The sequence below is a fragment of the Cicer arietinum genome, chromosome 7, assembly GCF_000331145.2.
Source record: "Cicer arietinum cultivar CDC Frontier isolate Library 1 chromosome 7, Cicar.CDCFrontier_v2.0, whole genome shotgun sequence".
NCBI lineage: Eukaryota > Viridiplantae > Streptophyta > Magnoliopsida > Fabales > Fabaceae > Cicer > Cicer arietinum.
The window spans coordinates 10,389,249-10,411,513 of NC_021166.2; the positions used below are offsets into that span (position 1 = coordinate 10,389,249).

A 22,265-nucleotide genomic window follows, 5' to 3' on the forward strand; every position below is an offset into this window, starting at 1 on the left:
GCTACGGACTCTCACTATGATTTTCTTGGATCTTACGTTGGAAGGTATGAAATTCAATCTATAAAATCCATAAAATTACATAAATGATTATAAAATAATGATATTAAATTTTATTTTTTTCTTCTACAGTACCGAGAAGGCCAAAGAAGCAATATTTTATTCTTATAATAGATATATCAATGGCTTTGCTGCAATACTTGATGAAGATGAAGCAGCAGATGTTGCAAGTATGTGGTTATGTTCATTCATACATTTATTGTCCATTTTGTTGTATAATAGTTTATAAAATTAAATTTTAGTTTTTATAAAAAAATTATTTTTTATTTAGCTCCTATAAAAATTTAATCAATTTTTTTATTTTTTTTATTTTATAAAAATGTGCACTTCTAGTCTCTTCTTATAAAAATACGGTGTATTTTGTTGTTTTATAAGGACAAAATACAAAATACGCGTTGTTTTTATTGAAAAAGAACAACTAACAGACAAAAATTTAATAGATCAAAATATTTATAATTTTATAAGAATTAAAAGTATATTTAACATTATTTTTTCAGCCATTGTAATTTGATTTTTCTAATTGGTGCCATATGTATGTTATTGGTGAATGCAGAGCATCCAAATGTAGTATCAATATTCTTAAATAAAAAATATGAACTACACACAACCCGGTCGTGGGAATTCCTTGGGTTAGAGAGAAATGGTGGATTTCCAAATGATTCATTGTGGCATAAATCACTTGGTGAAGACATTATTATTGGAAATTTGGACACTGGTAATCAAAGATTTTTTTTTATGTTAAATTACATTAATGGTCCATTAATTTAATTTTAATTAATATTTTAGTCTTTTATTTTTTAATTTTTTTTGAGTTGGTCTTATATTTTAATTTTAAATGACAATTTAATATTTTATATTTTAAAATATCAACAATGTTGTCCTTTTTTTTTTTACAAAAATTCAAAAAAATCATCAAATTTTACAAACAAAACCCATAAAATTCATTATCATGTTTAATAAAATGCAAATTTATAAATCAAATATAATATCTACCTTGATATGAATATGTGAATAACATTTCATTTTTAATTGATATAGGTAACATTTCATTTATGTTCTAGACTGTCTATTAAATTTAAGAGCTGAAGCATAAAATTGGTTAAAATAATGTAATGAGAACAATAAAATCATTATATTTTGATAGATAAATATTTATTTAACTTTTAATTGATATTTATGACCAATGCCCGTAAACTCTTAACTCTTTTTTTTATTGATGTTGTGATATAATATGCTAGGTGTTTGGCCGGAATCCCAGAGTTTTAGTGATGAAGGGTTTGGACCAATCCCAAAAAAATGGCGCGGATTCTGTCAAGTTGATCAAAATAATACAGATAAATTTTACTGCAATAGGTCTTTTTTCTCTCTATAACTCATCATTACTTTCATTTAGTACTATTTCTTTAATTAGCTTACCTTAAGTTTTGTTGTTTATACTCTGAAATTAAAGGATCATGAAAAAGGATTTGATTTTCTAAAATGCAATAGTTCATGCATATGTGTCTATTTTTGCCCATGCAAAAATCATTTTAAAATGAATGTCATTTTTAATTAAAATTTAATTTATATAAAACAAGTTTTTACATTATCAATTTATCAATTAAAACTATTAGATTATTAAACACTTTTAAAATCACAAATAAATCAATTGTTCTACTCATAGTGTAAAAAATAGGCAGACAATGCATTAAACTCATCAATATTATATGCATCAATCTTAAATTATTATATTTTATTTTGTATTTATGATAACAATGAACACATCAATGTTAAATAAAATTCATTTGACCAAATTATTATTCTTTTTATTTTATTTATAATTTTTTGGAGCAAGATATTTTTATAAAAAAACTAAACTTTATGAATGAATTAACTTACATATCTTTATAGGAAGCTTATTGGAGCAAGATATTTTTATAAAGGCTATGAGGCAGTAAAAGGCCAAAATGCATCACATAATAGTGCACGTGATTTTGAAGGTCATGGTTCACATACATTATCGACAGCTGGAGGTAATTTTGTTAATGGAGTAAATGTATTTGGTTATGGTAACGGAACAGCAAGTGGTGGATCTCCAAAAGCACGTGTTGCATCCTATAAAGTGTGTTGGGATGGATGTTATGCCGCTGATATCTTGGCTGGTTTTGAAGCTGCCATAAGTGATGGTGTTGATGTGATTTCAATGTCTTTGGGTGGTGATCCTCAAGAATATTTGGCAAACGGAATTTCAATAGGCTCATTCCATGCAGTTTCCAACAACATCGTTGTGGTTGGTTCTGGAGGAAACTCAGGACCTACTCCCTCAACTGTTTCAAATTTGGAACCTTGGATGCTCACAACTGCTGCAAGCACAATTGATAGAGATTTGGCAAGTAATTATGTTACACTTGGTAACAAGAAAATATTTAAGGTACATATACTGTTCACATGTTTCTAAATTGTTTGTAGTTTTGTTTCAAACATTTATTTATATTGCGAAAAAAATATAAGCATAGGATGTCAATATAGTCTAAATTGTGTTTGTAACTTGTTGGAGCAGTTTTAAAATCTTTTTAATATTACTATTGCAATTGCAATTGCAGAACAAAATTTAAAATCATTTTATTACATTATACTGTTTATTGACCCTAAAGAAAATTGAACTTGCAACAAAAATTTAGAGATAGAAAAATTTTAAATCCATCTATAATTTTGTTGTATAATATTTGAGACGGCAAATTTTTTTTTATTTCTATTTTCAATGTTATTTTAATATTTTTATAGTAGTATATTAATCTAGCTTAATTAATTGTTTGAAATGTTTATTATTAGGGAGCTAGTCTTTCCGAGATGAACTTACCACCAAATAAGATGTATCCATTGATAAGTGGTGCTGATGCCAAATTTGATAATGCGTCTGCTGCAGCTGGGTAAGAGTTCCTTTGTTTTAATATGACCTACTCGAGTAATTTTTTTGTAGTGTATATATGTTTTTTTTAATATATTTTTTTTTTTTATTTTTGTAGTCTTCTTTGCACGCCAGCAACTATTGACCCTCAAAAGGTTAATGGAAAAATATTGGTATGTCTTCGAGGTTTGTATGATAGAATTATCAAGGGTGTATTAGCTTCTCGTGCGGGTGCTATTGGAATGATTTTGGCTAATGATGAGGCATCTGGGGGTGAAGTTATCGCTGACCTCCATCTTCTTCCTGCTTCAAATGTCAATTTTACCGTTGGCAATTACATTTTAAATTATATCAATAGCACAAAGTAATTTTTCTCCCATATGCTCTAGGCTTGATATTTTATTCATAACTTTAGTTTTAAAGTTTGGATGATTCATACACATGGAATTTAATATTTATGCATAAATTATGTAGGTTCCCAGTGGCTTACATTTCTAAAGTTATAACACGATTAGGTGTAAATCCAACACCAATTATGGCATCATTTTCATCAAGAGGCCCAAATTCCATTGAGCCTTCACTCCTCAAGGTTTATTGTTATTTACAATAATTATAACTCGTCATTTAGACTATCTTAAAAAAAATTAAAGGTTACCATGTAATTGTAAATTTTATTTTCTATTTCAGCCTGACATCACTGCACCAGGCGTCAACATAATTGCAGCTTATAGCCAAGCTGTATCTCCTACATTAGAAGCATTTGATAAGCGTAGAATTCCTTATATTACTCTGTCAGGAACTTCAATGTCATGTCCTCATGTTGCTGGTCTTGTTGGGCTACTTAAATCTCTTCATCCTACTTGGAGTCCAGCTGCTATCAAGTCAGCAATCATGACCACAGGTAATTAAAGTATATTGCTTAAAAACATGTAAGATCACATAATTCATTTATTTATGCGTTTTATTGATCAAATTTTACACCTTTTGTAGCAACAACAAAAGACAATATCGGCAAGCATATGTTGAACTCATCATTAATAGACGAGGCAACACCTTTTGCATATGGTGCAGGGCACATTCGACCAAACCGGGCAGTGGATCCTGGACTTGTATATGACCTAAACGTTACTGATTATTTGAACTTTTTATGTGGTCATGGATACACTAGTTCCAAAATTACATTGTTCATTGGAAGACCTTTCGAATGTCCAGAGTCCTTCAATCTAGTAAATTTCAATTATCCAGCCATCACAATTCCATATTTTATACTTGGACATCCTCTAAATGTTACTCGTACTCTAACCAATGTCGGGTCTCCAGGTACATATAGAGTGCTTATCCAAGCACCCCCAGAATGTCTAGTTTCAGTTGAGCCTTCGATACTTAGATTTACGAAAAAGGGTGAAAAAAGAGAGTTCAAGGTTACATTAACCTTGAAGTCAAGAAGTAATTATATCAATAATTACATCTTTGGGAAGTTGATTTGGACCGATGGAAAACATCGGGTCGGAACTCCTATTGCTATGATATAACTTATCCACATTAGAGAGGTTTAGGTTTTTGTTGTGTTTTACTATCAAATATTTAAAGTGGTGTTTCTCTTTTCCTGCCTCTTTAAATAAAGTGACATGTTATGTTTTGTAAACTTTTTTTCAAAGATTGTGAATATAATATATCACTATTGTTTTAATGAAATTTTAATGTGAATGGAACCAAATAAATAAGATCAAATAATGCGAAATGAAATAAAATTGTCGTGATGAAAAATAATATTTAGCCTCCTATTGAAATTCTATACATGTTATAGTATAAGTAATACTTAGAAATACTAGAAGAAAAAAAAAATATTTAACCACCTACACAAAATCTATACCTGTTATAGCATAATTTTTTTTCTGGTGTCACATTAATCAATAGATACACTTGAGAGACAAAGTGATACATATTAAATTAGTTACATCACCGATGCGTTGAGCACCCTGAAAATTCTTACATGATATCACTAATTCCGCCTTGAACACACATCTATGAGATGAGCTATGCAAGAACACAATTTTGGATAAGCTCGTATATGCGACAAATTCGTCTTGCATATACGACGAGAAGTAGATTTGCACACTATTTAAGAGTTTTAAATTATATTTTTGTCATTTCATCTCAAATATGTGGCCTCCAACAACCCTCAAGATTAAAAACCCACATTGTCTCCCAAATAATAAAGAATAAGCTTATGTGGATGACCCTTTTGATAATTATGAGTCATTCTAACAGATTAAATTCCAAAGAATTAAATTCTTAATCAGATAAATTTCTCTTTTGTTGATTTCCGCATATTGAGTAAGTCTCTTTTCACTTCAATGTCCATGTACTTGTCTTAGATCCTACTTTTAGCTTACGAATGTGATTTTGTAGTTCGTTTTTAGAGGATTCAAATGTTGAGGCCAAAAACCCATTTTTATGGTAAAACTCTTAGTAACTAAGATTAGGGGTGAGTTGGCATTTGTTCGAGTCAAAAATATAAAATTATATAGGTTGAACGAGGATATCACATTTATCAAGTATTTGAGACCGACTAATTGACTTACTCTTTTGAGTAATTCATTGAACTAATTAGATTATCTGAATTTATTAATTAGTGATATATAAAATAGGACTAGATATGATTATAGTTGTGGTAAGTTATTTAAATTGAGTTGTCAAGATGTGCGGAATTGATGTTATGTGTTATTATTGCTATTGTGACCGTTGAATAACAAGTGGGTGCCACACTTTATCATTCTGAATATGTTTTCTAATTATGTGAAAAGTAATAGATGCCTTAAGTTGTAGTTCAAATTCTTAATGTTATTATGGTTTATGGTGATTGTTATGAATATGTAAATTGTGATTGTGTAAGTTTTGAAAGCAACTGAGAATTATATAATTAAATGTTGTAATAAATAAATAGTGAATGAAGGTGATTATGAACTTGTGTAAGTTTTAGTAGTAGTTGTGAATCTGAAAATTTGAATCCTATGTTGTGAATTTGTGAAACTGTAACTAGGTGTTATAATATGTGAATTGTGAAAATGTAAATCCTATATTGTTAATATGTGAAGATGTGATATCATTACTTTGAATGATATCATATATATGTTGTGAATTGTGATTAATGCAATTTTCCAACGAAGCCACCTCATCGTTAAGCCATTAGCGTTCATATACCACTACCACCATTAAACTTCTCAATTTCTTCCTCTACATTTTTCTTCTTCTGTGAAAAGTGGATTATGGGAGAAAAATGGAAAAGTAGTTTCTAAGAGGAGTTGGAAAGTTAGATTCAAATCAAACGCAACTTTGTCTAAGTTATACTAAATGTTGCATTAATTGAATGCAAATGATCGATGACAATTGAGTATGCTAATTGCACAATTACGTGCATGCAGTTGTGATACATAAGATTCAAATCTCACATAAAGCACCTTCAATTTTGGTATATATAGCTACTTAAACCTTCAATAAAATTTCGTGAAGCACCTCTCTCTCATCTTCATCTTCTATTGCAAACACATAAGCATGGGAAAAAAAACCTACAACTAAACCCCTTTCTTTCTCCTCTACAATATTAATAATATACTTGTGAATTTGAAATGTAAATATTATTTTTGATTGAGGCTTACAATTTTAAATTTGAGATAGATTGTTTACTCTAAGATTTATTAAGAAAAACAAAAGTATATGAGTGAAGAGAAATAATATCCTAATTTGCATAGCTTGATGTCATTGAATATTAATTAGAAAATAATTGTTATAGCTTTTACTATTATATTTTTTTTTTCAAAAAGCACACGAAGATCTTAAATTTTTTTTTCTAATGCCACATTAATCAATCGATGCAGTTGAGAGATAAGACGACACATGCCGAATTAATTACATCACCGATGCGTTGAGCACCCAAAAATTCATACATAATGTCACTAATTATGCCTTAGTACGCATATGTGAGATGAGTTGTGCAAGAACACAATTTTGGATAAACTCGCATATGCGATATAATAATCTCGTATATAACGTGAAGCAGATTTGCACACAGTTTAAGAATTTTAAATCTTATTTTTGTCATTTCTTCTCAAATCCATGGGTTCCAACAACCTAAAGACTAGAAATCCACATTGTCTCCCAAATAACCAAGAATAAGCATATGTCAATGACCATTTGATAACTATAAGTCATTCTAACCGATTAAATTATAAAGAATTAAATTCTTAACCAAATAAATTTCTCTTTGGTTGATTTCCAAATATTTGGTAAGTCTCTTTTCACTCCAATGTTCATGTTCTTGTCTGAGATCCTAATTTTAGCTTACAATTTTGATTTTATCCTCTACTTGGTAGAGTTCTACAATTCGTTTAGAAAGGATCAAATGTTGAGGCCAAAAATCCATTTTTATGGTAAAGCTCTTAGTAACCAAGATTATTGGTGAGTTAGCATTTGTTCGAGACATGGATATAAAATTATGTAGGTTGAACGAGGATATCACATTGCTCAACCATATATGATTCACTAATTCATTTAACCTTTTAAGTAATTAATTGAACTAATTATATTATCTGAACTTATTAATGATTATAGGTGTAGATATGATTATAGTTGTGTTAAGTTATTTAAATTGAGTTATCAAGATGTGTGGAATTGATGTTATGTGTTATTATTATTGTAACTGTTGAATGACAAGGGGGCGCCACTGTTTATAATTCTGATTATGTTTTCTAATTATGTGAAAAGTAATATATGCCTTTGTAGTTCTAATTGATTATGTTATTATGGTATATGGTGATTGTTATGAATATGTAAGCATGTGTTATGAATTGTGATTGTGGAAGTTGTGAAAGCATCTTAGAATTGTATAATTAAATCTTGCAAAAAATAAATAGTGAATTTAGGTGATAATGAACTTGTGTAAGTTTTAGTTGAGTCAGTATGAACTTGTGTAAGTTTTAGTTGAGTCAGTATGAACTTGTGTAATTATGTATTTGTGTAAGTAGTAGTTTGTGTCAATATGAACGTGTGTATTTGTGAATCTGTGAATCTGTGAAAGTATGAAGCTGTGAAAATGTGAGTCCTATGTTGTAAATATGTGAAGTGTTATAATACGTGAAATGGGAAATGGGAAATGTGAAAATGTGAATCTTATATTGTTAATATGTGTCCTTGGAAAACTCTATTCTACTGCAACACTACCTACTTTGAAAGAAGTAGCCAACTAAATTATTTCCTTGACCCTTTCTCTCATCTAAATTTTGATAGTTATTCATTTCACATTCCAAATTAAGAAAATGATATAAATAAATAAAACAGTAATTTGACTAAACAACAAATAATAGTAATTTGACTAAGTTGTTGTTATTAACTATTGAGGTAATCTACTCATTATTATAAAAGTTGTGTTATAGAAATACAACTTTTGACATAGACATTGTATATATTGTTCTTATTTTTTTTAGTATCATTAATCAAGCAAACAAAAATGTGTTGGTAGATAATATGTTCTATGAGATATGGGTGTCAATGGTGGAGGAGACGTTTGTTTCTGTGGGAAGAGGATTTAGTAAGCAACTATTATGTTTTGTTATCTCATGTTTTTATGCAGGAAGTCATTTCGAATAGGTGGTCTTGGCAAGTAGAATATAGTGTTGTGTACTTAGTTAAAAGTGCATATTCAGTTTTAATTTTGGACGAGGAAGATGACCGATTTCACATGATAGACTTCATTTGGAACAAGGTGGCGCCTTAAAAATTTGATTTCAGCATGACACCTTGAAGCATACTCAACAATTTTGTAATTTATTTTTGTTTAATAAAGTTTCCTGTGAATGTCTTTGTGTTAATTGAGTAGCTTGCACTTAGACATTTGAAAAGATCATAATAATTGGACTTGACTTTAATTAAAAGATCATTTCCTTCGAGCATCTTATTGATATAATTAAATTACAAGTTTGGTGGTAGCTTAAAACTCGTCAGAAAGGATTTGTGTTTGCCTTTAATCAATGATGGACACATCCCATTGAATGTGTGAGCATATGAAATAATTAAAAAATATATATCAATAATTAAAAAAAATTGAAAAACAAATTTATTTTTAAATTGAAAAAAAAATAGATCATTTTTTTTTAAGAATAATATATATTCTTCACCTTATAAATTGGTGAACCATATATATATATATATATATGGAGTATTAAGTTCCAATAATAATTTTTGTTCATACATGTGATTGTGTGAAGTATTATGTTCAAATAATTTATCTTTTTATTATAATCAATATTCTATTGCAACACTCCCTGCTTTGATGAAAGAGAACTAAACCTATTTTATTTAAAATTATCTTTTAATCCTCTTATTTCTAAAATCCAATTTTGGTTTCTATTTTACAACTCAATCCCTTTCATTTTGTATGATCTAGTATGCTAAGTAATACCATGACAATGATGTGACACAACTGAAATCAGATAAATTAGAATTGTGTCCAAAGTTCTTCTATTTTTCTTCATAAATCAAATAGATATTGATTACTGACATAGATTTAATTTTATTCAATTTGATTGTATTGAATCTTTGTCATGCCGTATTATATCTTTTAAAAAACATTTGGCAAAACTGATAAAATATCTGCATAGTGCCATTAATAGCATCTTAGTACATCATATTTTCAAAAATCTTAACTCAAAATTCATTAAAATCACTAAACTGGCCGTGATTCTTTAATTTTAAGTTCTAAATTGCTATTTCACACATTTTAGATAATAAATTGCCTAACCCTATTGTACCCAAAAAATGTTCATTTACCCTAACATTTTTACCAAGGGATGGTTTATATGTTCATAAGAAAAGGCCAAGACAAAGATAACTTGCTAATAATAAATAAACTAAATTTTTCAAAATTTAAAAAGCAGAGAAGAAGCCATTATTATTGTAAGAACAAAGAAGGTTGTGCAAACTTGAGGATTCATAATGATAATCATAATTTCATACATACATACATATACTTTATAATAATAACCCAAAAAAATAATAATTGAAGGGAAGCATGAAGGATGCTCTCATACAGCAAGTTTGATATCACCCAAAGCAATTTGAGCAGCAATTTCCTCAAGTTTCTTCTTAACACTCAAATCAATAAACTTAGAGCCAGCATTTCCATACCTGACAGTGAAACCAGCCACCAAACTTGAATCAAGAAGGGTTTTAATCCTCACATTTTTAGCACCAGTGAGTTTCTGAACCTGTTTTGCAATCTGTGCCAAATGCTGTGACTCCAACTTCACCACTGAAGTAACAACAACAAGCTCTGTATCAGTCAAAGAATTGTAAACAAGTTCAAATTCCTTAACAATCTCAGTGATGATGTCGATCCTCTTTGCTTCAATCAAGATGTTGAGGAAGTTTTGTGTGTGTGGTTGGAACCCTGATGACGTGGCAAACTCTTTAATTAATTTTACTTTGGTGGAATCTTCGATAATTGGGCTGGAGAAATAATCGAACACCTTGGGGTCAGAAAATAGTTCCTCGATTTTCTCGACGTCAGCGGTTGTGGCGTCGAGTGTGTTGTTTGATTGTGCTAAATCGGCTAAAGCGGTGGCGTAGCTGGAGGCGGCGGTGGCAGACATTCTGGATCCGAGTGCTCCGCCGGTGGAGCGGCGGGTTGAGGCGTTTTTGTTGAGGGAGGATTTGAGGATGAGGGAGGTGAAGGTGGTGGTGGAAAGGGAGAGATTGAGGATGGGTTTTGTGGTGAGGTTGTTTGTGATTTTGGGGATGGGTTTGGAGTGAAGTGAAGCTGCGGTGTGTTGTAAAGACGCCATTTTTGGCGTTGAGAGAAGAAAGTAGTGTGGTATGTGGTTAGTGAATTGAGAGGGTGTGTTTCTTTGGTTTCGTTTTGTTTGTTTTGTGTTGTGATTGGTGAGAATAAGGATTTGGTTGAGAGGAGCACGATTGCCTCTTATCTGACGGATAAGATAACGGACATTTAACGTGTGGACGTATTTAGGAGACGAGGATTTGCTTTTCTTTTTCTGTTTCAAATTTCCAACTTTCTTTTTATCAACAATAAATTTAGAGTGGGAATAATGTCCAGATTAAGTAGGATATACCTTATTGATTATTAAGTATTTACAAATAATTTATATTAACGTTGATAGAAATAAAAAGTATTTATATTTGTCTTAGTGAAAATGGAACCTGCAATTTGTTGACCTGGATCTAATACATGTAAATAAAAACTCCTACTTTGTGTTTGAAATATAATAATTAAAAAAAATTGAATAGACTAAAATTAAATTAAAATAAACCAATTTAAAAGTTACTTTGTTTTTTAAATGATTTTAGGTCATAAATTTATTTTTGATTTAATTAATAGTATTAAGTTTTTAGATTTTGTAATATAAATTTGACTCACTAATTTTACTACTAACTAATTTAGTAAAAAATTAATCAATCATATAAATACATTTAATATTTACAATTATAATATTTAACATTATAAAAACTAATTAGACTTAAAATATCCCTAATTTTGTTATTGATAGTATTTAAAAGGCTTCTTTTTCAAATTTTACTTTTAGAGTTTAGACCATCTAGATTTGTAACATAAGTTTATCAATCAATTCAGTATTATCCCTGCATCATGTAAGTGTGAAATCTTTACTATTAATCAGAATAATCATAGTCTCTATATTTTGGTCTCCCTATGTAATAGACTTTGTATAAAAAAATATTTTTCAACTTAACCAAGTGACAATATAAGTTGATATTATTCATCATGCTTCCTTAAAACCACTATTGCAGTTTAAATAAAAATGTAATACTTTCTAGTAAGAATTTTCGTTCTCCCGTTAGATCCGTATGGAACTAGACTAAAATCATCGTCTAATCGAATTATAGAATACAATTAATATAGAAAATCTAGTCAGAAAACAGTCGACTCAATACATAGAAGACTGATAAATAGTAAAAGCTATGATCAGCGTCTCCTTTGCAAGGCTATGACTATGAGATGCACTAGAGTTGCACGAGAAGAAGACATGCCACTGGTACTCCAAATCTATTCCACATGTCACACAGATAAGAGTGCAATAGACACCCTTATTTCTGAGCTGCCATCTAATAGGGATACAACTTATAAACGTTCGCCACAAAAGAAGCTTCGCTTGAGCTAGAAAGTGATACTAACAACTTTGCATACATGGCAATGACAGTTTATGTAAGGTACGTTAATGCATATCATAATAGATCTATTGTTAAGTCATTGGTCAACGAGAGTGTTGAAATAACTATATCAATTTTGGTGACCCTTGAAATAAAGTTTTGACTTTTTAATAAAATGGTAGGCCAGATGGATAAATGAGAAAGCTGGAAAAAAAAAGCCTCTATAACTCATTATCACTGACACAATTACAGGGTTTAGTCTCACATGAGAGTCATTTACCATCTATCAAGAATGAGTCTTAACTCTTAATAAATAGCTTACTGAGAAGAGATTGATTGAGATTGGGTGGATTACAGTTTCTATTACCATTATAGATCAAAGTAAACCGAAAAGAGATAGATTGAGATAGAGACATGTAAATTCTAAGATCTTAATAGTTTAGATAGTTTTCTAAACATGAATCCTAGGAAAACTAAGAACTACATTCTCCAACCGTACTTGCAGAATTCCATTTCGTAGACCTTAGACGGGGGATTAATTCGGGTTTCTAGCAATGATTGAAGACAGTATAATGAAGGGCCAAGATGTGTCATTACTGTTATCTTTGTTGCTTAGTTGGTTTGAGGAGAAATTTAAATATATTTAGTATTCAGAATCAACAGAGCCATCAGCTTCCGGTAATTCTGATTTCAGAAGATAGTTACTACAAACACTGATTGTCTGTCATGCCAAGCTTCAGAATCTACAGCTCCTCATACTTCAGATGAATTTCACTCATCGCTGGTTGGTGTTTCCTGACCTGCATAATCAAGGAAATTTTTTACATCAAAGTTATATTCAAGACCTACATATTGGCTAGAGATATGAAACACAAATATAAGAACATACAAGTTGAGAAGTTAATAGCATTGAATTGGTATCAGTTAGTATTTATGTATGCCTAAGCCAGCAGAATTAAGTGAAAATACACAGAAAATTATGAGATGAGGATGTTACCTTTACACCAGCCAATGAAAGTAGCTTGTGAGAGGCAATATATGCAACATCTGAATTTTCTAATCTCTTCTCCACATAATAAATTACTTCAGAAACTCCTGACTGCAAGAAAGAATTCAAATATATGATGAATCTCCTAAAAAATGAATTAATATCAAGTTATAAGGATGCCTTACATGCATATGCAGGTAGTGGCAGTGCCAAAGACTTCCAATTTTTTTATCAATCAGAATAGGATGAAACGTGATCATCAGATGATACAGGCATACAGCAGTCATAGATCATTGCAATTTCCATTAACTCATCAATAAAACCAATTGTGCAAAATTACTGTCACAATCTAACTTTATTTTGCTTCCCTTCCAGAAGAACCTATAGTGGTATTTTCTGTGTCTGGTATATGAACTTGTCGGTAGAAGTGTTCACGGATAAGGGTAAACTCACAAATCTAGTCATCCAAACCAACTCAACGTCTCAAACCCATAAATTTGACTCAACCCATTCAAGTTCGGGTTTACTCAAACCAACCCATTTTAACTCAACCGTATTTGATTCAAGTAACGGATTTGACATTTTGAACTCACAGACCCGTAAATCCAACCCATTGACATGACATAGACATTTTTATTTCTATTATTGATGTATACTTATAATCATAAAATTTTACTTATACTTTAGTTATTAAATTTTACTCGAGGATTTGGTGTTAATTTAATTAACTTAAGTGTTTTGTTTTATTTGTGGAAATATTTGAAGTATTGAATGGTATGTTATATACAATTTTATGATTTTTTAGATGTTTTAGTATGGCTTAATTACAGTTTTAGTCTCCCTATTTTAGCCAAATCACAAAAATAGTCCCCCTATTTTATTTGTGTCCAGTTTTGGTCCCCAAACAAAATCTTAACCCAAAATTTAATGAAGTGCCATTTTTTTAGTGATGTGGAATATTTCATCTTAATTAACTACATTTTATTATTTTCCTAATTTATAAAAACATTTTCTACTTTTAAAAACACATTTCATATTTTATTATATCATTTAATTACAAAAACATTAAAATAAAAAAAAAGACATATTCCTATTATAATCCCTAAATTCATTTCATCTCCTTCTCATTCTCCTTCTTAGGATTAGGGATTAGGAGGAGTGGAAATTAGGGATTAGAATAAGAATGTGTCTTTTTTTATGTTTATGTAATTAAATGATATAATAAAATAGAAAATGTGTTTTATAAATTATGAATAATAATAAAATGTAATTAATCTATATGGAATCTTCTACATCATCTCTTTTTTAACACATCATTAAAAAAAAATATTTCATCAAGTTTTGGACTAAAATTCTATTTGGAAGACCAAAAGTGAAAACAAATAAAATAGAGAGATTATTTTCGTGATTAAACTAAAATAGGGGAACCAAAACTGCAATTAAGCCTTCTAATATTTAAACATAATTACATTTTAGTTAAAATAAATAAAAAATTATTTACAACCCACAAACTCAACCCGCTCTTTAATCGGGTTAGTTTGGTTTGTGTTTGATGTAAAAATCAAGGGTTGAAAACTCAATCTAATGCAAATAAAACTGATCGGTTGAGACATCGGATTTGGTCAAAACAGACTCAACCCAACATGTGAATACCCCTACGAGTCAGTATACAACACCAACACTTGTAATTACATTCAATCACTTCTATTTTTTTAAATTATTACAGATGCATGCATGTCAATGTTGTGTCTTGTGTATGTGTATGTGTATGTGTTTCATAGATAAAGTGTAGTGGTTGTTAACGAACCAGCTGAGGTGATTTATTGTAATTCATTAACAGAGTAAGGAAGGCACAACAATGTATCTGCATTCTCATAAAAGACATGGGAGTTTATCAAGACCACCAACCTGGATTATGATCTTGGCGCACTCATTGCAAGGAAACATGGTCACATACAGCCGCTGCATGGATTAAAAAAGGAAAATAGGAACATCTTAGTATCGAGTGGTAAAATAGACCTTGTTGATTAAAAAAATATATAAGAAATTTTTTTTAGGTGCTAGCTGGTGGTTAAGGGTGACATGCTATGTGTGTGCTAAATTTTGGGGTGTAATCCATGTATCCTCTGCACACAACAGCAAAGACTAACACCACAAGTTAGATAGTACCATAGTGGGCGGCAAAGCTCTCCCTCACGAGTTTTGACGTTGCTGCATTCTCATGGCTAAATTCAAACCCAAAACCTCAAACTAAGCTGGAAGAGGTCTGAACAGTCTCATCCAGACGCTCTTGGGTATATGTGTGATAAAATTTTCTAATGGGTCTAAGTGAAAGTTAGTAAAGGAACATGATAAATAAAGTATGCGTGAAAATAATGTCCAGAAGCTGCAATATTACCAGTGAAATAAGACACTTGACTCTATGTTAATTAGAGAGTACAGAGAAACTCACTTGTCCAGCAGCAGAGGCATGATTTGTGTTAAGAATAGCATTTACTTCTGCATGACAAACATAACTAAAACAGACCCAAAATGGAAACAAAAATAAAACATCATGAGATCCTAGTTAATGAAAAGAAATGAGCAAGAACGTGATTAAGGTTACAGCGAGAATAAAATATGATTTCAAAACACTCACGGGTACTTAGTCTCCAAGGGATTCCCAGTCCTAGATTTCTGAAACATATAAATAGATTTATCAATAAGAACGCTTAAACGATACCCAAATGAAAAACTTCACCTCCTCCCTTAATCACCAACCTTGGCCCATGGTAGCTTGTCATCAGAACAACCTCTTGGAAATCCATTATAACCAATGCCTGCCACAGAAAGAAAAAAAACAAACAAAAAACGAAAAACAAATCAATGTATGAAATGTCTTTCACAAAAGAAATAAAATGGGCAAGTCAACCTCTTAAAATTTGGGTTAGTCTAACTCAATTCTACAAAACCGGTTTATAAAATTAGCAATCACTCTCAACAAATATTATATAAACTCTCATGTCATCTTGAAATAAAATTTGAGTCATTTGGTGTTTGACCTAAGTGGTCAAATAGACTAGTGATAGACTCTAATATCATCTTAAAATTTAGATTAGAGCTTAATGATGTATTTCACTTAGAAACATATTTTTAGATGACATCTAATTGAATCCAATATGAGATTCTCAACATCGGACATTAAGACAGCATACCAAGAATTATACCATCTTGACTCACTAAGCAAGCACCCACCTACAAAATCAATAACAATAACACAAATATCGATAAGCTTTAAAAGTAACAATTAAAATAATAAAAATAATAAACAAGAGCATTTCGGTGCAGAGTGAAATATGGACCTGCCTGTAAGGGTCTTTGGATCTTTCAGCTGACAAAAACGCAATTGCCATGAAATAATCATCCCAAGACAAGTATCTGTAAACATTCAAATCCGTTAAATTTAAATGAAAACAAAAAAGACACGTCCTCGTTCTCGGTGACACAAGAACTAAAAATTGAATAATAAAGTTACAAAATTACCCTTTGCGTTTGGAGGGGTCGAACGGGTCTCCAGAAGAGGAAACGGTGCCGTTTTGCGAGGGTTTGGTTTTGGATGTGTGAGTTTGGGAACGGCAGAGGAAACGGAGAGCGATTGATGAGGCCAAGGCACCAAACATGGTTGCCGTGGCGACTAGAGTAACTTCACGAGAGTTCATAGAGTTTTTAAAATCAAAATTATGGTGCTAACACGGTTGGATATTTAGGGCAAAATAGTTTCACTTCTCTTGTTGATTTTGTGGAAGGTGAATTAATCAGTGAACATAGCTTATTCGCCGTTTCGGGATCCAATTGTCGAATCACGTGTGTGAATTACAAAGATAGATAGAGAGAAAATGGAAATAGAATAGTTGGAAGCGGGAAATTTGCGAGGGAATTCACTTTTTTGTCTTGCAACTATTATTGGACTCCAAATTTAGCCATTTGTCATCAAAATTATCAATATAAAATATAATAATATTTTAAAAATTGTGTATAATAATTATTAAAAAATAGTATATAAAAATTAAATTAAATTTATAAATAATATTTATTTTAAGATAATTTTTTTATTAAAATGACATTTTTTTTGGGATAGAGTGATAGAGTAATATATTTTAGGCTAAATACCACTTGTAGTCTTTAACTTAATTTCCGTTAACGATTTACTCTTTTATCTTCTTTTTTTTTTCGTTTTGGTCCTTTAAATTTTTAAATAATTTCAGCGTTACCCTTTAAGTAAGGTTCAATTAAAAAAACGTTAAAAAATATCTCTTCCGTTTTTTCTTCATTTGAGTTTTCTCTCTAATTTCTCTTCATGTTGTTTGGTTTCTCTTCTCATCTCTAACTTTCCACATCCCATCTCTCGTTCCTGAACAAAATTCATTGTTGTTCTTGTTTGCTTCAAAATTCATTCATAACTCAGACTTCATTCAATAATAACTCATAATTCCTTCACAACTCAAAATTAATTCATAACTCAGAATTCATTCATTCATAACCCATAACTCAAAATTAATTCTTGCTTCAGGTGGTACAAAAGACAACAAATGGCATACAATTATCATAAACTAATAAATAGAATGTTGACTTGTTCTTAATAAACAGAATGACAAATACACAAACATAATGACATATCAAAAAGTTCTTAATATCAAAAATTGACAGTTCCTTCACGTGACAGTTCCTAATATTATTTCCTCCGTGTTTTGAACTTTGGCCTAAAAGTTATTGACTGAGCTTGTGCAGGCTGAAAATGAGCTTGTGCAGGCTAGGACTGAGCTTCTGCGTGCTGGAAACGAGCTTGTGCAGGTTGGGACTGAGCTTCTACGTGCTGGAAACGAGCTTGTACAGGCTGGGACTGAGTTCATACAAGCTGGAACTGACCTTGTGCAGGCTGTGACTGAGCTTCTACATGCTGGAACTGAGCTTGTGCGGGCTGGGACTAAGCTTGTTTAGGCTGGAACTGAGCTTGTGTAGATTGGGACTGAAGAGAGATGAGAAAAGATATGGGATATGGAAAGTTATGGTTCATAAATTTGGGAATTTGGAGAAGAGAGATGATAAGAGAAACCAAACAACATAAAGAGAAATTAGAGAGAAAACTCAAATGAAGAGAAAATGGAGGGAGGATTTTTTAACGTCTTCTTAACAGAACCTCACTTAAAGGGTAGCGCTGAAAATATTTAAAAACACAAAGGACCAAAACGGGAAGAAAAAAAAAAGATAAATTACTAAATCGTTAACCGAAATTAAGTTAAAGGACTACATGTGATATTTAGCCTATATTTTTAAAAAAAATTCAAACTAATTAATGTTTTAAAGTTCTTTTATCAAATACTATAAATGTCTATTTAACTCAAACTAAACTTAACCACTAAATAGAAACATTGAGATCATACAAACAACAATAAATACTATTGTTAGGGCGTTCACCTCACAAAAGAGAAATAAACAAACTACGAACTTGTCGCAGTGGCTTTGAAGATGGTTGTGACTATGTTTAATCTAGACGTGGAAAAGCTTAGTGGTTAGGAGTGGCTTTGGTGGTAGGAGAAACAACTCGAATTCGAGACGAAAGCTAAAAGGTTACTTGTTAGATGGATGGGAGTATTTTGTGTAGTGATATTCCATACCCACAATCCATTCTTCCATGGTGAGATATTTTTCACCAACGTGATTTCATAGGAGAAAAATTAAGTTGCATAACAAACACTACAACCCAAAATAAAACTCAAGGATGCCGAATAAATGACACAAAATAGAAGCTAAAAAAACATATATGAGGAATAAGAGACTTAATAGTGAAAGTTTAATTACTCTTGCAAATCATTAAATTATTTGAGAAATTTTAAATAGATGTTTGAACTTTAAATTTTGTAATACTATGTCTAAATTTGTCGCAAGGTCTCTTAACTCAAAAATTCTCCAACCTCTAAACTTTTAAATAATTCAATATAAATAGTTGAATTTAAAAATTCATTTATAATTTTTTTTTTTTTAAGTTTAACGAGATAATCAAGGACGTGAAAATTATTCGAAATCACATTTTTAACAGAATTAATAATAACTTCACTTTATTGTACAAGTCTTCTGTTAATATTTTCTTAGCTAAGGTGAGAAAATGATGGTGATAATATTGTAATTAATAGAGGTGTCGATTTGGTGGTTTTATTTCTTTTTTCCTTTATATTTTCAAAAGTCTTTCAATTAATTTTGAATTGATAAAATATAAAGTATAAAATAATATCCAAATCAATCAACTCAAATACATGCATAGGAATTTTTTGAACATTTAAAAATAAAAAATAAAAACCGTCAATTTTGATGAACTCAATAATCTAATACGATAAGTCGATATATAAAAAAAAATCATTAATTTTAGTAAACTTAATAGATCTCTATATAATTATATATTTTTGAATTGGTCCAATTAACTTTGTAGAATGTATTTGAGAAAATTAGATCTTACACCCCATACTTTGACATCTATCCTATAATTTTTGAAAAATTCAATTTTACTTTTATCATTTTTACCTTTTCTCCTTGAAAATTTGTGGACCTACTTTATACCTCACACAAATAAAAAAAATCCCATATGAAATTTATTTTCAATAAATTCAGTTTGGAAACTAACATACCAAATATTTTATATTTTCAAATTTTTAATATCTGAAAACATTTAGAAAAAGTTCACATATCAGAAATTTTGTTTTGGTATATAAAATAACAAGAGAAATAATTTTGCATATTAAAAATTTCGTTTTTTAAAATTTCTGATATATAAAAATAACTTAGAAAAATCGGCTGATTTAAAAATATAGACTATGCGAGTACAAAAAAAACATACATTTTGGCTGATTTTTATTTTCAACAAAAATATTTTAGGAATTTTGGTAAAATGTGGTGGAGTATGAAATCAAATTCTATATATTCAGTCCAGGAGTTTAGGCCTGTAGACTTTGGGCCTGTACAATGCTTTTTTTATGAAAAAGAAAACTAATTTGTCAAAAATCAAAGTTGGGTCAATTTTATCAGTCTCCTATTTTTTCCTTTCTAATATAAAAGTTATCTCAATTTTGTTCAAATTTGCGTTCACGTAATACAATTAATTAATGTGACGTCCATCTTTTAATATCAATGTGATTATTTATTAAAATTAAAAAATGCAAATACATAAATGATACATGTTAGAGGATGAAATATCTAATCAAATTTTATAATTTCTAAAATTATATAGCGTTTTCATCTCTAAATCTTCAAGTTCTTCAAAACTTTAATATTTTTTCTCATTTAATTGTCAAAAAATGCATAACCACACGACACTCGAGAAGACAAAGCATTGAAGCCTGAAGGCAAACACATATTGGTATACCGCCAATTGTCATGGTTGAATATTGGTTTGAAGAAGAAAAATAATAAGATGGAATGTGAAAAAAATTGATGTTCATGAATACTTTTGGGGATGATATAAGATTTCAAGGTTTTTAATTTATGGGAAAATTGAGTTACCAGATGAAGTAGAAGCTCGTGTGTAGCAATTGCATTTGCATTTAAAAATATAGAAGAAAAGTAATTGGGTTTCTAGTGAAGGTTAAAAACAAAGAAAAGTAACAAAAAAAATTTAATAAGAATTTAAAGTAAATAAAAGTTTTTTTTAATTTAGTATTTTTTAAAGTCAAGAAAACTAATTTAAAAAAGTTGATTTTTTATTTTTAGAAAAATTTAATTTAAGAAAATATATATTTTTTATTTTAAGAAATTATTAAAACAGTATTAAGTACTTTAAAGTTCTTAATCACCGTGATTTTCTAAATTATTGTGTAAATTTTTTTATATATAAATTATTACCAGATCACCAATATTGAGTACCAAATATTAATACTTTTTAAAATTTAAGGATTAAAATTACTAGAAAATATAGAGTTAACTAAAATTAAACATTTATTAAAAGTGGGATATCAAAAATGTATTTTAGTCTTAATTTAATAATCTAATTATATTATAATAATTGTAATTTGTAAGTTTTTACTATCACAAAAATTGGATTGGACTTACCGGTTTGCTTGTGCAACTCATACGCGGCCGAGGAAAATTGAATTTTGTATTCCTATAATTAAAATATATCCCCCTCATTTAAAAAATTTATCTTTTGTCTTGCTAAAATACACTTAAGTATACAGCAAAAATTAAAATATATATTGAAAAAATAATTTATTTTTAAAAAAAAATATTTTACAGAAAATTTCATGAACAACATTTTTTGGTTGTAATTTTTCAATACCGAAAGTTCATTTTTGAAATTTTCGAGAGTTAATACTATCCAAAAATTTAAAAATCCGATAGTTATTCTCAATCGAAAATTTCATTTTTAAAATTTCCAGTATTGAAAAATAACTACCGTAAATTTTAAATTTTCAATTGAAACTCCACGAAATTTCATTTTTGAAATTACTGGTACAATTTTTTTTTAAAAACTTAAACATTTTTTCATTCAATTTTTTTTTTCCGGTGAGAAATAGATGACCAAAAAACACTATGGAACATTCTCGAGTTCGACCTCGTACACAAGTAACACAATCTAATAGGAGAGTTGTCATTTAAAATAGAAGAAAGAGTAAATCATGTGAAGTCTAGATATTAAACTAATAATACATTCCTTATGAAACCGAGTAATGATAATAATTACTCAATTTTGTCAGTCAACCTCTTTTGTCTATGATATGACAGCTTCACGTGACTCCAAAATGTGATCAGTTGTTAATGTTCCAGTCAAATCTATATATAATGCAGTTTTTTCATCCTTATTTCAAAAACAAAAAAAAAAGTAATTAAAAAAAAATATTACATACAAATTTTGAAATTTTCGGTCGAATAAAATTAACTACCAGAAATTTCAAGTAAAAAATTTCGAATATAATAAAAGTAACTATAAAAAATTTAAAGGTACAAATTTCTGGTAGAATAAAAGTAACAATCGGAAATTTCAAAACACAATTTTTAGTAGAAAAAGTAATATACCATAAATTCTGTTGGCGATATTTTCAGGGGGAAATAATTTAGCTTTGATTGTGTACCGATTTTTTGGGGGAAATAATTTAATTACCGAAAATTTTGGCAAGGAATATGATTTTG

The 22,265-nt window shown here is 29.7% G+C and overlaps 3 protein-coding genes and 1 long non-coding RNA gene across 4 annotated transcripts in view; 2 read left to right on the top strand and 2 right to left on the bottom strand.

Moving 5' to 3' along the window:
- Positions 1-4,546, top strand: part of LOC101512939 (subtilisin-like protease SBT5.3) — a 4,806-nt gene extending 260 nt beyond the window's left edge. Inside the window, exons 2-11 of the mRNA XM_012711936.3 lie at positions 1-44; positions 130-227; positions 611-772; positions 1,296-1,410; positions 1,948-2,467; positions 2,869-2,966; positions 3,063-3,308; positions 3,419-3,533; positions 3,632-3,845; positions 3,935-4,546. The exon at positions 1-44 is cut by the window's left edge and continues 48 nt beyond it. Coding sequence (XP_012567390.2) covers positions 1-44; positions 130-227; positions 611-772; positions 1,296-1,410; positions 1,948-2,467; positions 2,869-2,966; positions 3,063-3,308; positions 3,419-3,533; positions 3,632-3,845; positions 3,935-4,476 — 2,154 coding nt within the window. The 3' untranslated portion in view covers positions 4,477-4,546. The remainder of the gene's footprint in view (positions 45-129; positions 228-610; positions 773-1,295; positions 1,411-1,947; positions 2,468-2,868; positions 2,967-3,062; positions 3,309-3,418; positions 3,534-3,631; positions 3,846-3,934) is intronic.
- A 5,365-nt stretch (positions 4,547-9,911) lies between these two features.
- LOC101512631 (ATP synthase delta chain, chloroplastic) lies at positions 9,912-11,029 on the bottom strand. The gene has a single exon (XM_004515755.4). It carries the CDS (start codon positions 10,780-10,782, stop codon positions 10,024-10,026), a length of 759 nt encoding a protein of 252 aa, XP_004515812.1. The 5' UTR covers positions 10,783-11,029; the 3' UTR covers positions 9,912-10,023.
- A 693-nt stretch (positions 11,030-11,722) lies between these two features.
- On the top strand, positions 11,723-15,175 carry LOC140921020 (uncharacterized). The gene is made up of 2 exons (XR_012163861.1): positions 11,723-12,184; positions 14,953-15,175. It is a non-coding gene; the product is annotated as an uncharacterized lncRNA (long non-coding RNA).
- On the bottom strand, positions 12,271-17,039 carry LOC101512298 (uncharacterized). The gene is made up of 9 exons (XM_004515754.4): positions 16,635-17,039; positions 16,454-16,529; positions 16,307-16,346; positions 15,873-15,931; positions 15,751-15,788; positions 15,565-15,628; positions 15,021-15,074; positions 13,122-13,223; positions 12,271-12,924 (listed from the first exon to the last, which is right to left on the bottom strand). Exons 1-9 carry the CDS (start codon positions 16,808-16,810, stop codon positions 12,868-12,870), a joined length of 666 nt encoding a protein of 221 aa, XP_004515811.1. The 5' UTR covers positions 16,811-17,039; the 3' UTR covers positions 12,271-12,867.
- Between the last annotated feature and the right edge of the window lie 5,226 nt (positions 17,040-22,265).